The sequence below is a fragment of the Citrus clementina genome, unplaced genomic scaffold (genome assembly GCF_000493195.1).
Source record: "Citrus clementina cultivar Clemenules unplaced genomic scaffold, Citrus_clementina_v1.0 scaffold_3, whole genome shotgun sequence".
In the NCBI taxonomy this organism is placed as follows: Eukaryota; Viridiplantae; Streptophyta; class Magnoliopsida; order Sapindales; family Rutaceae; genus Citrus; species Citrus x clementina.
The window spans coordinates 25126063-25142989 of NW_006262339.1; the positions used below are offsets into that span (position 1 = coordinate 25126063).

General features: G+C 33.6%; 1 protein-coding gene across 1 annotated transcript; it reads right to left on the minus strand.

Annotated features, from left to right (window-relative positions):
• Positions 1 to 4462: 4462 nt before the first annotated feature.
• Positions 4463 to 5377, minus strand: LOC112099755. The gene is made up of 2 exons (XM_024187228.1): positions 5198 to 5377; positions 4463 to 5140 (listed from the first exon to the last, which is right to left on the minus strand). Exons 1-2 carry the CDS (start codon positions 5375 to 5377, stop codon positions 4463 to 4465), a joined length of 858 nt encoding a protein of 285 aa, XP_024042996.1.
• Positions 5378 to 16927: the final 11550 nt, after the last annotated feature.

Consider the following 16927-nt stretch of genomic DNA (forward strand, 5'->3'; position numbering starts at 1 on the left):
AACCAAACCGCGTTACTGTTCATCCGAGTCAAACCGCGTTACTGTTCATCCGAGTCAAACCGTTTTACTGTTCATCCGCGTGGTCAAACCGTGGACTGTTGACTGATGACGTGGCGCAATCCTGAGCGTCCAAACTGTTTTTAATCCGATGGTCATGATTTACTCCATGTATCTATAAAAAGGGGGCCTCTCCCCCCTAATTTGATATCTTTGAATCCATTTTTGGGATCCATTTTCTGTAATTCCCTCTCCATCTTGTATTTTCTTCGTATTTTAATAAATTCCCATTTTGCCCTTAGTTCAATTATGAGTGGCTAATTTTCTTTCAAGCTTGGGTTGAAGGTGAAGTCTCAACATGTGTCATGGGCTTAATTTGGTAAATTTATTTTCTCTTCCCCTCTAGTTTTTGTGGATGTTTTGACTTCTCGTCGACAAATAATACTAATCTTGTCTAGTACTGCCTTGGTTTCACCGGCCCTCTAGTACAAGGTTATTATTATTTGGCACGATAAGCCCTTAGCACCATATTGATTAGAGCGTGGTTCATGAGGTGTGGATTCCCCCCTCATGATTTAATTGGCATTAATACGGATTATTTAGCCCATGATGCATGTTGATACGGATCCAGATACCCAAGTACGTCAATTTAATAGATTTCCTCTTCAATTTATTCTCTCCATTGCAATTCCAATTTTAGAATTTATTCTCGCCATTTTAATTTAAGTATTAGCATATTCCAAATCATTTCCACCATAAATCCAACTACCCATTTACAAAATTAATTCTATATATAATTAAAATCCACCTCCTCGTGGGATCGACACTCGTCACCATTAGTCTATACTACAACAGATTCGTGCGCTTGCGAGTACATTAAAATTTGTACAACAGCCGCCCCTATCTCCACGGGCACAACAGTTTCATGTCCGAAGGCCAAAGCGAACGGAGTTTTGATTAGTATTAAAAATTGTTTAATTATCAAGCGATAATATGTTATTTTATGCTTATGTTATAATTTATATTTGTGTTTATGTAATATATTATGAATTATGAATTATGTTTTAAATATATTTAATTTTGTGTATTTTTATGTGTTTATTAGGAAAAATATTAATTTCACGTACTTCGAGGCTCCAAACAGATAAACGGAGGTCAAATTTGGATTCCGGAGGTCCGAAAACCTTAAGATCAGTCAAGATCGGCTTAAAATTGGGCTTGTGTAAAAAAAGTTGACTTTTCCTGTTGACCGAGCACTGATTGGATGATGAAATGAGCTTACAATAGATATGAGTGCATGGGATAACTGGCAATCTTGACTAAATCTCAACCGTTCATGATTCAATGGCCATGATTGTGCCACATGGCAATGGTTGGTAAAGCAAGTTGGAGGATCCGAATCTTTGTATTCGGGTCGACCCGATCCACCCATTAACCCGCCAAATCTCAACCGTTCTTTGGGCAAATCGGACGAGTCAAATGATGCCATGTGTGATGTTGACTTTTGAAGTTTGACCAGCCATTGGATCTTGATCTAAGGGTTGTGAGGAGCACATGCATGAAGCCTATGATGGACCGCAAAGCACTGGATTATGAATTTATTTTTCTATAAATAGGGCCTCATTTTTATGTTTTAATCATCTCTCTACAACTCTCTTCTTCTCAAATTCTCTCCATCTCCTTGTAATCTTGATTTCCAGGTGTGTTTTTAATATTTTGTATAATTATTTTCATTAATAAAATTAGTTTTATTTCCAATTTTAGTTGTTTTTATTTCTTTTAATTATAAGTAATTCAATTTTACTACTTTTTTTTATTTTAATTATGCTTAACTAAATAATATTAGTTAGGGGAAGGTGAAACTCTTAAGAAATAAATATGATTTAATCAAATTCTATGTTTAATTTTATAAATTAAATTATTTTCTATTTAATTTTATACATGTTTTATATTTTGAAAATTTGATTTATTGTAGACAAACAAATAAATTTGGCACAATAAATTCTTAAGATCTTAATATAAGGCATGGTGAAATGGTATTTTGACTTATTGTAGACAAATTAAATTTTGGCACAATAAATACTTAATCCATCATAAAATTAAAGGGAAAATAATAATAATTTGTATAATTAATCTTTTGAGTAATAAATCTAAAACAAATTGGCAAAAAGAATTTATTAAGTTTTATTTATTTCTAAGAGTGGATCCATAACCCTAACTAGTTCAATTCCATAGTTTCATTTAAATTAAGTTGTTTATATTCAAGTTTTAATTTCAATTTTTAGATAAAATAAAATAAACTAATTAAATCTTTTCTCTGTGGATCGACCTCGGACTCACCGAGTTATAATACAACAAGACACTCTTATACTTGGGAGTTAAAATTTACTTTTAAGTTGTGTCAAGTTTTTGGCGCCGTTGCCGGGGAAAAGTTTTTTTTATTTGGTTTGTTTTTCCGTTTTTATTTTTCTCTTATATGTAAAATTTCGTTTGCCCCCTTTTCCTTTTCTTAAATTCTCTTGTGTCCCCATATCTTTCATATTTCTCGTTTCACCCCAACACTTCCCGTTTCTAGCCCAATCTTTTGGTAATTACACTCTGACCCCAACATCTTTCAATCATTTCACTTTCATCCCAAATTGCTATTCTAAACTTCTAAAAATTACAGTTTGACTATAAAATTAAAGATAATTTGTAATAAAATCCTTAGATGAAATTCTCAAAATAATCAAGACTTGGACATACTTTGGACATATTTGGACATATTTTGGACATACTTTGGACTTAATTTGGACAAAACTAACTTTAACTACTAACTTTAATTACTAACTCTTAACTTACTAACTGCTAACTCCTAACTTTTTTTATTTCAGTTATTTAATTTTCTGCATTTATTTTATTTCGTATTTATTTATTTATTTTTGCTTTATTGGTGGGTTTAACCACCAAACTAACTACTAACTCTTAACTTTTATTTTCAGTTATTTAATTTTCAGTATTTATTTAATTTTGTATTTTTTTTAATTGGTGGGTTCAACCACCATTTTTTTATTTTGCATTTATTTATTTATTTAATTTATTGTTAATTGGTGGGTTCAACCACCAAAATTGTTATTTAATTTTCTTTTGTACACTTATAATATTTGCTTATTTATTTTTTTATTTTATTTTTTATCAATTTGTGTAAATATTATCTTTATAACATAACCATTGCATGAGACGTTGGTCTCGATCTTCAAGTGGCCGGTTAATTCGTAGATCTCAATCTCCACCACCAATCATGGATGAGAATCAAGGCGAAAACGTTTTGGGCGAATTGGCTCAGTGCTGCTAACCTCCCCTGTAAGGCTCTGTATCTCCTTCAGGTTACGAGGAGATCTCATTTGCACAATTGCCTGGATCATCTTGGGATTCGCCTCGATCTCCCGATGACTCACCATGAACCCAAAGAATTTGCCCGACTCGACCCCAAAGGCACACTTCTCCAGGTTGAGCTTCATCTTGTACTTCCTCAAAAGTCCAAATGTCTCCTCGAGGTGCTCGACATGTTCCTTCAGGATTTTTGATTTGGTTATCATGTCGTCCATATACACCTCCATTGTTTTCCCAATCAACGGCTTAAAGATTTTGTTCACCAACCTATGGTATGTGGCACCCGCATTTTTAAGACAGAACGACATTATCCTGTAACAGAACAAACCCTGGTTAGTGATAAATACCGTGCTCTTTTCATCCTACTCGAACATTGGGATTTGGTTGTATCCCGAAAATGCATCCATGAAGCTAAGCAGGCCATGCCTAGCTGTTGAGTCAACCAGCTGGTCGATCTTGGGTAGGGGAAAGCTATTTTTCGGGCACGCCTTATTAAGGTCTGTGAAATCTACACACATCCTCCATTTACCATTAGCCTTTTTCACTAAAACCACATTCGATATCCATTCAGGGTAGTTAACTTTTCGAATGAACCCTGCCTTCAAGAGCTTCTCCACCTCGTCATTTATAGCCTCATACCTCTCCTGGTTGAAGCACCTTCTTTTTGCCTTACCGTCCGGGCACCCTTCCTTATTGCCAACCTTTGGCAGACGACCTCAGGGTCGATTCCCGGCATGTCTTCATGTGTCCAAGCAAACACATCTGTGTGAGCTCGCAGGCAATGCACCAGCTCCTGCTTCTGCTCTTCTTTAAGCCTTGACCCGATTCAAATTATTTTTCCTGAATCACCTTGTTTCAAGCTTATTATTTTCAGCTCCTCTACAGGCTCCTGTCTGCCATTCTTGACTCCCACTCGAGTATCAAGTGATGTGATCTGCATTGCTTCCCTTGCTGCTGTGGAGTAACAGCTTCGGGCAATTCTCTGGTCTCCTCGTACCACCCTAACCACTCCATTCACCCAATATTTGAGAGCCAGATAATGGTTGGAAAGTACTGCTTTGCTCATCCTCAGAAAGGGGCGGCCTAGAATCATCTAGTAAGGACCCTCTTCATTGACAACCACAAAATCTAGGATTATAGTCTTTTCTGTCGGGGAGCTGCCAATTATGATAGGCAGATCGACCACGCCTAGAGGAACCAGCTTTCCTCCACCAAATCCCTTCAAGGAGGTATTAGTATGCTTTAACCTCAGGTTTACTATTCCCATCTCCTCCAGAGTTGACTTGAACAAAACATCGACCGAGCTTCCCGTATCTACCAGAATCCGGTCAAATTTCTTGCTAGCAGCAGTGGCTTTAATGACTAAGGCATCCTCATGTGGGTATAGAATCCCTTCTTCGTCCTCATCTGTCCACATGATCGGAACTTGACTGATTCTTGCTCGCTTGGCTGCTGGGGTGCTGAAGAACACTTCTTTGCTAGTCATGGCATACCTAGCGTAGTTCTTCCTCGATATGTTGGAATCTCTCGCCAACGTTGGGCCCCCAGCAATTACTCTTACTATAGGTTGCTCGCGGCTCATGTTCCTATTACTCTGCTCCCCTTCACATGATGAGGCCACCATCGGGAAAGTCCCATTTACGAACTCGTCCAGGTATTGATTTCTCACCAAATCTTCAACCTGAGTCTTGAGATCCCTACACTCGGTTGTGGTATGACCATGGGTGCCATGGAACTTGCAATAGCGTCCCCTATCTCTCCTGCTGGGTAGCTTTGTTATTGGGGTAGGGAGGTACAATAATCCTCATTCCTTTATGGCCTCATACACCTTGTCTAGGGGCATCTTCAAGGAAGTATATAGCTCATAGTCTTGGCTCTCGTCGATCATGTGCACCGCCCTTTCCCTGTTGGTGCCGTTCTGAACTGGAGGGGGTAGCGGTGCTTCTGATCTGCTTCCTTTACCGCCGTGTGGGTGTGGATGAGGATGACTATATGTCGGGTCATGCATTCTCTATAAATCTCTGGCTAGTGAACGAGGAGGTTGCGCCCTGCTGCGCTGATATTGGGGTGGCCTCTGATGAGACTGGTAAGAGGTGACCCGGCCTCCTGCACCACTGCTTGAGGCATGGTGGTCCTTTCTTTTAATCAATCCATTTCCTGGTAGGGCTTTCTTCTCTTTCCTCCTCAACCCTTCCAGCTGGTCTGTCTTAATCCGTGCTGCATTTTCCTCCTCAATCTCTATGTCCCTCTTGGCCTGCTCGTAAGCGGCTGAATATGTCTAAATAGCTGGACTCCTCAAATTGTACTACAACCATCCTATCTTCACCCCTTCTTTCAATCCCCTTAATGCCTGAGGATGGTTGAAGGCCCCTAAATCGAAGACAGTGCGATGGAACCTTTTGATGAATTCCCAAAGGGTTTCCTCCTCTCTCTGCTTCATGCTCGTCAGCTCCATCATATCATCTTCCGGCACCATTACCCCATGAAACTACTCTGTAAATTCCCGGTACATCTGCTCGAAGGATTTAACGCTCACTCGAGGAAGTTTTCAGTACCACTCACGTGCTCGTCCCTCTAGAGACAGCGGGAACACCCTGCATCTTTGAGGTTGAGATAATCCTTACACCCCAGTTATGTCGTTAAAGTGCTCTATGTGCACCAACGGATTGATTCGCCCCGAGTATCTGAGGTCTGAGAGGCGAAAACCCCTCGGAATGACTGCTCTCATAATTTCTGCCGAGAGCGGGGATTCTCCGTCCAGCATTATCCTCCAACCAGGTGCTCTGCTCCGTCCTTGCATGTCATCTATTTTCTGCGCTAATCTGCGCACTTCTTCTTCCAGCTGTACGGCATGACCAGGGTCACGTGCTGCAACCTGATCTCGCTCTTGCTCGATATCATGCAGGTGTTGATGGAGTTCTCTTTCCTCTGCATTCGCCACTTCGTCATCGTTATCAAAGATATGCCTCCCTAGGGATTGATCTTCTCCTCTATGGCTTTTTCCCCGTAGAGATGAGTTACTCACCTCACCACCAAATCTTCTGGTGGTCTGACCTCTCATCATATTATCGTGCCCCGGTGTCACTCCGCCACTTCTCACCCCCTCCTCTTGAACTCCTCTTCGCTCCATTCTCAGCTCGTGTAGGATGGTTGTCAAGGTCTCCATCTGTTTCTTCATCCGTTCCATCAGCTCATACATTGCTTTTTCCCGTGCTTCATTGGCTATCTCTCTCAACGTCACGGACTCGTTAAGCCTCAAGTTACCTCCTTGTGCACTACCTCCACCTACATCCATTGTTCCCTCACTTCTTTTCCTTTTCTTCTCTCTATTAATAGAAGCTTTTTTCTCAGCTCTCCACAGACGGCGCCAAAATGTTGATGCGAGATTCTGGTTTTCTGCTCGTCCACAACCAGGATCTCTCCTCAACTAACTGGTCCACGACTAGGATCTCTCCTCGTAAGACTTTCTCTTCGCAGACTCCTGCGTACACAGAAACAGGTCAGAGCACGCCGGGTGTTTTTCCAGCGTAAATCCTCCGACGCTCAAGTCAGAAACGTAGGTTTTGCCTTTCTGGGAAACACGACCACTAATATTATGGCTTTTTATGATCTCTCAATGGAAAGCTCTTTTCCTAAGTTCTAATCTCAAAAAGTCTAACCCCTTTACCTTCGTTGATTACCTTTTTATAGCCTTCCTTTGAATCCGGCCTTTCCTACAATCCACGTCCATCACCTCCCTCAACTCTCGGAAGTAGGTGCTTCATTATCGTAGTTGTGGCTGAGTGGACTTCGTGCCTTGATTCTCGGGCAGGAGTGCACGTCTTACAAAGAGACTGGTTATTGTGGGTACGGAGATTCATGTAAGTTTATGCATGATTGAGGTGAGTATAAGCCTGGGTGGCAGATGGAGAAAGAGTGAGAGGAAGCAGAAAAGGCTAGAAAGAGAAAAGTGGCTTTGGAAGGGGGTAATTCAGATGAAGAGGGTGTTGAGCAGAGTGATGATGACGACAAAGATTCATTGCCCTTTGCTTGTTTTATTTGTAGAAAGTCTTTTGTGGATCCTGTTGTGACCAAATGGAAACACTACTTCTGCGAGCATTGTGATTTAAAGGTATAATTCCGTACTCAGTCCATTGGCTTTGTTTTACTTGATATGCATGTTTGCATTTGTGGTATTAACTTTGGTGAGAGTGAAGGGTTTTCTGTATGAAGATCATACTGCTATCTTTGTTATAAGGTTGCCAGACATGCACATAGAGTTCAAATGTTCTTATGTGTAATTTCTGCATTATAGGAAATTTTTGTCTCAAACTCACTACTTGGTTAAGCTTTTGTCTTATGGCCATCATGTTAACTAGTGATTTGGCTCCATGATAAGCGCTTAACAAATGATTCATATGAATTATGATTAGTAATGAAAGCAATGGGATTCTCTAGAATTATGTGCTACATCTTATGCGAGTTTCGGAAGGTGATGGATTTGGGGTAGATGCATGAGAGTGGTGGCTCATGAATATTATGCTTATACAACCCAAAAAAATGCTTTAATTTGGTTTCTGAATTGTGATAAAGTGAGTTTTTTTTTTCTGTTTTCTCAAAAAGTAAGTGTAGACGTGAATTATTTATTTAAAATGCCTTTTACGTGTTTTAGCTATGAATGTTCGGTGAATGCGTATACCATTTCTGATGTAGGAAGCATATGAGGTAGAATAAATTAAGAATTCTAAATTTTGAATTAATTTAGTATTTAGTAGTTTATCAAGATTTATCTTGTCGTAGTATGTTTATTTTAGTCATATTTGTAATTCTAGTTAGTTAAGATTTAAGATTATTTGTCTTATATGTATAGGACTAGGATTTAATAGCTATTAGCATAAATAGGCTTGTTATCTTAGCTTATTTTCATATGTTTCATTAGTAAAATATTCAATTATTCGCCCTTTGGGTTATCTCTATTGTGAATTTGACGTTTTCTTTTTTTGAAAGCTATCTTCGTTTGAAATGAGCATGAATGGAGAATTGAAGTACTTTCTTGGACTTCAAATTAAACAAAATGATTAATGATTGATGGTAGGGCTTTACTTGCTAAATATTCAAATGTTCATATCAAACTTCTACTTTGGGAAGGTAAATCGAAAGAAGACAAAAGTCATTACTTATCACACACATGATGCACTTAAAAACATTTTTTTCAATGTGCATGACATCCAAATTATGGCGCAACAAAAGTGTTTTCCAATATGGTAACTGAAAAAAATACTATGTTTTTTTCCAGTTATGGTGCTTTCCAAACCCAGGAATTAATTGCTTTTTCCCTATTTTACCAAATGTTATTGGTCTTAAACTTTCGAGTTCGCTTAGCACTTGGTCACCAGATGGTCTTTTAGGTGTAGCTTTCTTTTCTATCATACCATCAAATTGGCTCTTTTGAAATCTCCATTTATGTCCCAATGGCAAAAATGATGATGCCTCATATAACATATTTTTGAACTGTGAGGTAATCTACAATGAGCAGTCTTCTTAGCGCAACATGGACAAGCCAACTTTCCTTTTGTGCTCCAACCAGATGTAAGAGCATACGCAGGAAAGTCATTAATTGTCCACAAAACAGCCGCTTTCAATTGAAAATTTACACATGTGGAAACATCATAAGTATTCACTCCATTTTCCCATAAATCATTCAACTAATCAATTAATGGCCTCAAGTACACGTCAATATCATTACCTGTGCCTTTTGGGCCTAGGATAAGTAAAAACATGAACATATACCGCTCTTTCATACACATCCAAGGTGAAAGATTGTATGGAAATAAAAGAATAGGCCAACAGTTATATCCAACATTCATATTTCTAAAGGGATTGAAGCCATCAGTAGCTAAACCTAGCCGAACATTACGGGGATCACTAGAAAACGACTCATGGATGTGATCAAAACTTTTCCAAGCCTCAGAATCTGCAGAATGCCTCAGCAGCCCATCTTTAACACTTTTTTCAGAGTGCCATCTCATGTTTGCGACTGTTTTTTATGACATAAATAACCTTTGAAGTTTAGGTGTAATTGGAAAGTAACGTAGAACCTTCCAAGGAACCTTTTTGGCTTTCCCTTCACCACCCTTGCCTTTTGTTTTCCATCTCGAAAGCCCACAAGTTGGACATTGAGATGCATTTGCATATTCTTTGTAATAGATTATACAATCATTCACACATGCATCAATTTTTTCATAATGCAAACCAAGATCTTTAACAATCTTTTTTGCATCATAATTAGATGTAGGTAATTTTTCACACATAGGAAATGCATCTTTCAAAACCTCCAATAATGTGTCAAAGGATTTGTTACTCCAACCGTTAATGCATTTGACATGCATTAACTTGACAATAAAAGATAGGTTGGAATATTTTGTACAGTTTGGATACAATAGTTGTTGAGCCTTTTCTAATAATTTGTAAAAACTTGATGCATCATTGTTAGGATCTTGGGAAAAACTTTCTTCAACTAGGCCAAACATATCATCACACTCATCATCATCATCATGATCATCATCATCACCATCACTATAATAGTCACCATCATCATTATTACCATCACTATAATTATCACTATCACTCTTTCTAATTTCCCCATGACAGTACCAAGTAGTGTAGTACAATCTCAACCCTTTATATAAAATATGTATTTCCACCTCACTCCGACTAGTCTATACCTATTGCTACACTTAACGCATGGACATAAGATTTTTTTATCTTCATATTTATTGTGTCTAAAAGCATAATCAAGAAACCTCTTCACCCCACTAACATATTCACTTGTTGACCTTTCTAATTGCATCCATGATTTATCAAGTGTCATCGTGTCTTAATCAAAAAAATATATAAAAAGCATAATCATTATGGAAGCAACAACAGTAGCACTGAAGACATATACAACATCATTCAAAGAAATAGAAGCCTCTGCAGATTCTAGAGAATTAGTTTCTAACCTACAGAACGTAATCAGGAAAGCAGCCACAACAAAGAATAGAAACTTCTTCGTATGGTGGTACAACAATCAAAACCTGAAACATGAGCATTATTATTAATTAATTCTACTTATCTGCAGTAAATATAAGAGTAAAGAGTACAAAGGAATAAAATCTATAGCCAATAACAGAGAACCTAAACTTTACAACTTGCTTGAACTACTTTCAAGATAATAGCACATAATCAAATAAACAAAAATGGCTAGAGAAAAATATGGATTAATTAACTGCAGTAAATATAATTAATTTTTTCAGACATATTTGAAATTTAGAAAAGCTATGTCCTGGATGTTTAATCAATTTTTTAATCATTCAAAATTTCAAACCCTGTCAATTTGGACCGAAGAGAAACAATTGTCAAGAATATATTTTAATCAACATTTTTTTTCAAAAAATAACATGTCAAAGATGGCTTGAATTATTGCAATTTCCGGCAACTGAGATGATTTGGATAATAATTATTATATAAACTAGTAACAAAATGACGAGATGTTTTGTACTCAATTTTCTTGCAAAACCAGGCAGCTGCATTTGCCTTTTTTGAGGTTAAACTAAAATAAAATTTAAGAAGTTTCAAAATAATGAAACCAGAATGCAACTACTCCCACTTCTAAAGTAAAAAAATTCAACTCAAAATTGGCAAGGAAATGCAACTTCTCCCACTTCTAAAGTCAATAATTCAACTCTAAAATTCAACAAAATATTGAATCATCAAGAACAAATGCAGTGAGCCATAGCTAGAGTCTAAATCTGGTAGAAGTAAAATAATTAATGTTACAATGAGTCACTAAGTCAGTGAAGAATCTTTGTTCAAGGGAGACAATTTAATTTTAACACTATAAATTTTACCATAATTATTTTTATTAATAGCTCCACTACAACGGATAAGAGAAATTAAGTGAGAAAGAGACTAGTTTCTGAGTAATTTTATACCAATCATAATCGTCACCTATTGAGCACAATAAATAAATTCCTAAAACTCATCAGTTGATGGAAGCCAAAACCTAATCCCTAAATTAATTTGAAAAAACAAAGAAACCAAATGCAGAATTAAGAGATTGAATAATTGAGAAATGAGATAATTACCTTCATGCAATCGAAAAGTGACAACAATGGGCATGTAAAAATGAAACATAGTCGGATTGAACGAAAGATCTCTATTCTTTCACAACATCGTCGAATTAAAAAGTGATTGGAGATTGAGGGGGAGAGCTATTATCATGTGAATGTCTTCTTCTCTATTTTTTTAAAAAATGAAATCAATATTAAAAAGTGATTGGAGAAGCTCGAGCAGTAGCATCAATGGAGGGCCAACAGACTGTAAACTTGCTAAATTGTGAAGTCTCTGGAACCTAAATTTTGGGTTCACATTTACGTGACTCCGGTTCACGTTTGAGTCGCGTTTGAGTGACTCCGGTTCACGTTAAATTTTAGGTTCGCGTTTGATTGTTTATTATAGCTTCCCCCGTAGGCTGCAAGTGATGGCTAACTTTGGATTTTGGTTTAATTGAGGGGAAATGATTGTCATCCAAAAACCAAGACAAAAAAATGAGCAACTATGATTCATCTCCACGGCCCCACCAATTACTTCCTCTTAATTCACCTGGTTACCAAAAAAAAGGGAAAATTTAATTGAGGGGAAATGATTTCAATATTATGATAGATTACATTTTATATATATAAGGACTAAAATCTTTTACTTGGCCAAAGTTTAACAATTTGATATATTTATGAGCAGATCTCTTCTATTGGGACTAAAATAAATGAGTTATTTTTAATTGGTGGAAATATATTTGTTCTTATCTAATTTTTTAAGCAAGCAAAAATAAGACATTATTAAAGGTTCAATTTATAATCATTTAATTTGTCATTAAGATTATGTTCTAGCTTTTAATTAGGCAAAATCCACGCACTCAAGGCTTTTATCTTGTTTTTAACTTTACAACAATAATATATTTTCAATATTACTCATGTATTTTCCGACCAATATATTTTTTATTAACGAGGGTAATTTGCCTTCGAAAAAACTAATGACTTTTTTAATGTATATCCGACAGCTCGACTCAGCCTTTGTAAAAAGTACCTATTATCGAGGGTAAATGAAGCCCTTAAAAATATCTCGTTGGTAATGTTATTATTTGTTGTAGTGAACTTAGACATGAAAAATAAAACAAAAATGATTATAAATATTTTTTTTTTCTATGTTGGGTCCAAATTTATATACCTCTGATATCATCACAAGTTAATAATACACACTAACAATGTGCAGGTAGTTCAAACCTTAAAATCCCTTGTACCACTAAAGGGAACTTTTTCATTAAATACAACGCTTAGGAGAACTTTGGCCTCCCAGTGGTAATCCGGGATTTTGGTTTGAGTGAGGCCATAATGATCGAATTAACCAATACCCCCCACCGCGGTGTTGCTTATCACATTTTGGTGATCAATGGTATTGGTTAATCACCAAGAATGGTCTTTGTACTAGCATATTTAGCACCTTATGAGGCCATAGTGATATTGGTAAATTAATTGACTTAACCAACAGTAGAATATTGTTACGAAAAGGGTATCATTTTAAGTGTTTTTCACTACTATCAAAAACAATTTCAGATAAGTCAAAAATGTTTATTAAAACATAGACAAGTAGTAACAATATTTTTTCTTCAAAAAAAATTAAAAGATTGTTTGTTAAATGTCTGAACTCTAAAATTTTATTAATTTTAGACCTTTTCTAAAATATGCTTGTTTGATTTTTTGAACTTATGTCTGATTTTTAGACATCTATATCTGAATAGAAAAAGTAAATTTTTGTGACTTTTATCTGAATGGAAAAATGTCTAAATGACAAGTAAATATTATACTTCAAAAATATCTTTGTAAAATAATTTATTTCCTAAACTATAAAATCTAATCTTTTTTTGTTTTAATTTACAAGGACATAAATTTCAAATAATCAAATTTAAGATTTTTTTTAATTGTGAAAACAAACAAGATGCCACTTATATTCAGATATTTAAAAAAGAAAAACAAACATGTCATTCATATTTTCATAATCAGACCCATTGAAATTTTAAAAAATTTCAGATTCATTTAGATTTCAGATAAAAAAATAAACGCTACCTAAGTTCTTTTCTAGGATCTATTTCCATCCCTTTTCTAGGATTGCTTTTGCTGAAAAGGGCTTTTTTAGATACGCTTTCTTTTTTAAAGTGTTTAGAGAATGGTTTTGTATAAAGCAATATTGAGTAAAAGAATTTTGTATAACTGTTTTTACTAAATGCTTTGTGTTTTCTTGTTTAGTCTTTTTTTTTCCTTTTTATTCTTGTCTCTCGAGTAAAAGAATTTCCTCTTTTTTTCTAAAAAAAAAAAGAAATTGCTCTTCGAAATAGCTTCCATCTTTATAGTCAAGTTTTACAAAATAAACATAATTAAATACATTTTTTTTTTCTGAAAATACTTTTAACATATGCTACAAGGCCAAAAGAGTCACAAATGATGAGATTACAAAACTATTGAGGCAGCCTCAATTCCTCCCATTGGTAAAATATCAAGTTCGGTTATTTCAAATTCAAAAGCATACTAGAGAATCATCAATCGACCCCACCGAATTTTTAAAGATCACTCAGTCATTCGTGTGATATGAACATGATTTTGAAGTATTTAAAATGCTTGATAAAATGTTAACAAGGAGTTATACAAGTAGTTTGATTATCAATTTGGTAAATAGAATATTGATAATTACACATACATTCAACAAGACCTTTGAGTACCACTGAGGCTTTCCTCGTTATACTATTCTTCCATGGTGGGAGTTTCACTCATTCTTCTGCAAACAGTGCTATCTATGCCGATTTGCAAGGCCATTGTGGTCTTGTTAAATGATACTAATATTCATCAAGGTTTTATGCTAATTTTGTCTCTGTCTACATCGTTTTTAAAATTTATCTCAGTGTTAACTTTTTGATAATAGCCCATGGAATTGGTATTATACCTTAATGGACTATATGATAATATATACTCTAGGGGGTGTTTGGTACCCCTCATTACACCCCATGCTTGGTGCAGCCACTTGCTGCACTAGCTAAACACGATGCCGCATTAGTTTCTTCCTTTTTTTTTATAGTAATAATACTAAATAAATGTAACTTTTTAATTTAATATAATATAATATTTTTATTTTTTAAATTATTATGATTAATATAAATTAATAAATTTATAATTTATTATTCGATAATATTACATTAAAATTTAATTTTATTATGTTAAAAATATAACTAAATAATGTAAAATAATGTATTATTTAGTTATATTATAATAATTAATATGTAAAATTGATTAATATTTAATAAGTTAATATAACTAATAATAAATTCCTAAACACTATATAAGAATAAAAATATAACATAATATTAGATTATTTAATTATATTATGGTAATTAATATATAAAAATTGATTATTATTCAACAATTGAATAAAACTAATAATAAGTACTTAAATAATATATAAAAATATAATATAATATTACATAATTTAATTATATTAAAATAATTAATATATAAAAATAATTATTTTAAATAATTTAATTTATCTAATAATAAATATTTAGACATGAATAAATTTGAAATTGATAATAATATAAATAATGTATAAAATATTATTACATATACTACAGAACTCTTCCTTGGATTATTTAGCACATTTATTTTTTTAGTGAATATATTACAGCAACTGTATCACTTTATTATTTTGTGATTATCTTGTGGTATGTATAAGCTTTTATTCTATCATCATAAGATGACTTTTGAACTAATTTTGTAGGTTTTAATTATTTATTTATGTTGTTATACTAGTTAGAGATTAATTGTTCAAATTATTTGGTTCGATTTTTATTGCACATGTTATATATTTAGAAAATATTGAAAAATAAATGTTATGCTTCCGAAAATTTAAGGATATAATGTTCAATTTTTATGAAGAATTATGATATTTTTACACATTTATACTTAAAAAATGTTAAATTTCTAAAATTTAAGACTCCTACATTTAGTTTTTTTTAAGTACTAATAAATATATTTTTTAAATATATAATTTATATTAATCATAAAAAATTAATACAATATAGTGTATCACAAAATATAGTATAATTCAAAATTAATACAGTACATTGTAACACCAAATATTGTATAACATTATTATAATATAATATTAATACAATAGAGTATAATGCAATACACCTGTATTAAAATAATACAATACAACATAATAAAATACAGTGTGCCAAACACACCCTTAATGAAAATTATATGAAATATTATTATTATTATTATTATTATTATTATTGTTATTTACCATAAAATCGAACATAATTGACTTTCAAATTCTTTTGGGTTGAATTCTCCAAACCGAACAGGTTGCAACCCGAACTGAAGCTCATAAAAACTTAAGAAAAATCCGAAACACCCACCCTATATATATATGGGTAAAACTATTTTGCCTCAAGGTAAGTAACCTTTCCCTTTCACTTTTTCTGGGTTAATTTTACTATAATCCCTGTTTTGTTGTAAAATTTAAAATAAAAATAAGATATTTGTAAATTTGTTCACATAACACATTAGTCCTACTTGTTTTAATTTTTAACCTTTGACCAAAGGGTGGGGCAATGTTTTTAATTATTAACTCACATTCCCATCATCAAAGTTTCGAAAAGAAAATTTACTCTATACATCACCTAAATGTTAAATATATCCTTGTTAAAAATAATTTTTTTTTAATTTTTACTAAATAAATTAATTAAAATAATATTAAAAAGTTGATTAAATTGTTTACATATCCACTAGTTTCAATTTCATATCTTTAGCAATTAGCAATTGAATTTTATTACTGATCCAAAGTTATCGAACATGAGATGTTAAAAGAATTCCAAAAGCAGTGTAAAGCATAAAATGACTTTGACTCCAAATCCTTGTTAAAAAACTTATAGACTTGTTCAAGTTTGTAGATGTAACTATAATGAAGGGCAATTTTCTTTTTTTTTTCTTCCACTTTTTAGATACATTCTTTAAAAAAAAAACACACACACACATTACTAGTGTTAGTGGTCAATTAATATATTTTTATTACATATTCAAATTATTGACTGTCTATTGAATAAGTACTATGAAAAAAAATTAACTACAAATTAAGAACATGAAAATAAATTCTTATTCACATTTATCATAAAATATGGTTTGTAATTATTAATACATTTTTTAACATACATTAAATTAATTAATTAATAAGAAAGAGTATCAATTTGAATATATTAATCAAACCTAAGAATAAGTAATTTTATCAGTGAAATTAGCTAGGTTAGTAGACCTAAGCGTAAAACATTCAAAATATTACGGACTTATTTGTCAAAATTTTTGAACTTTTTGGCTTTTATAATTTTGTAGCAAATATTAGGGATTATAGTGTTAATAATCCAACAGAAATTAACATCTTAGCAATTGAGCTATTTTTGGGTTAGATCTGGATGGCGGATTAGGAAATAGGATGT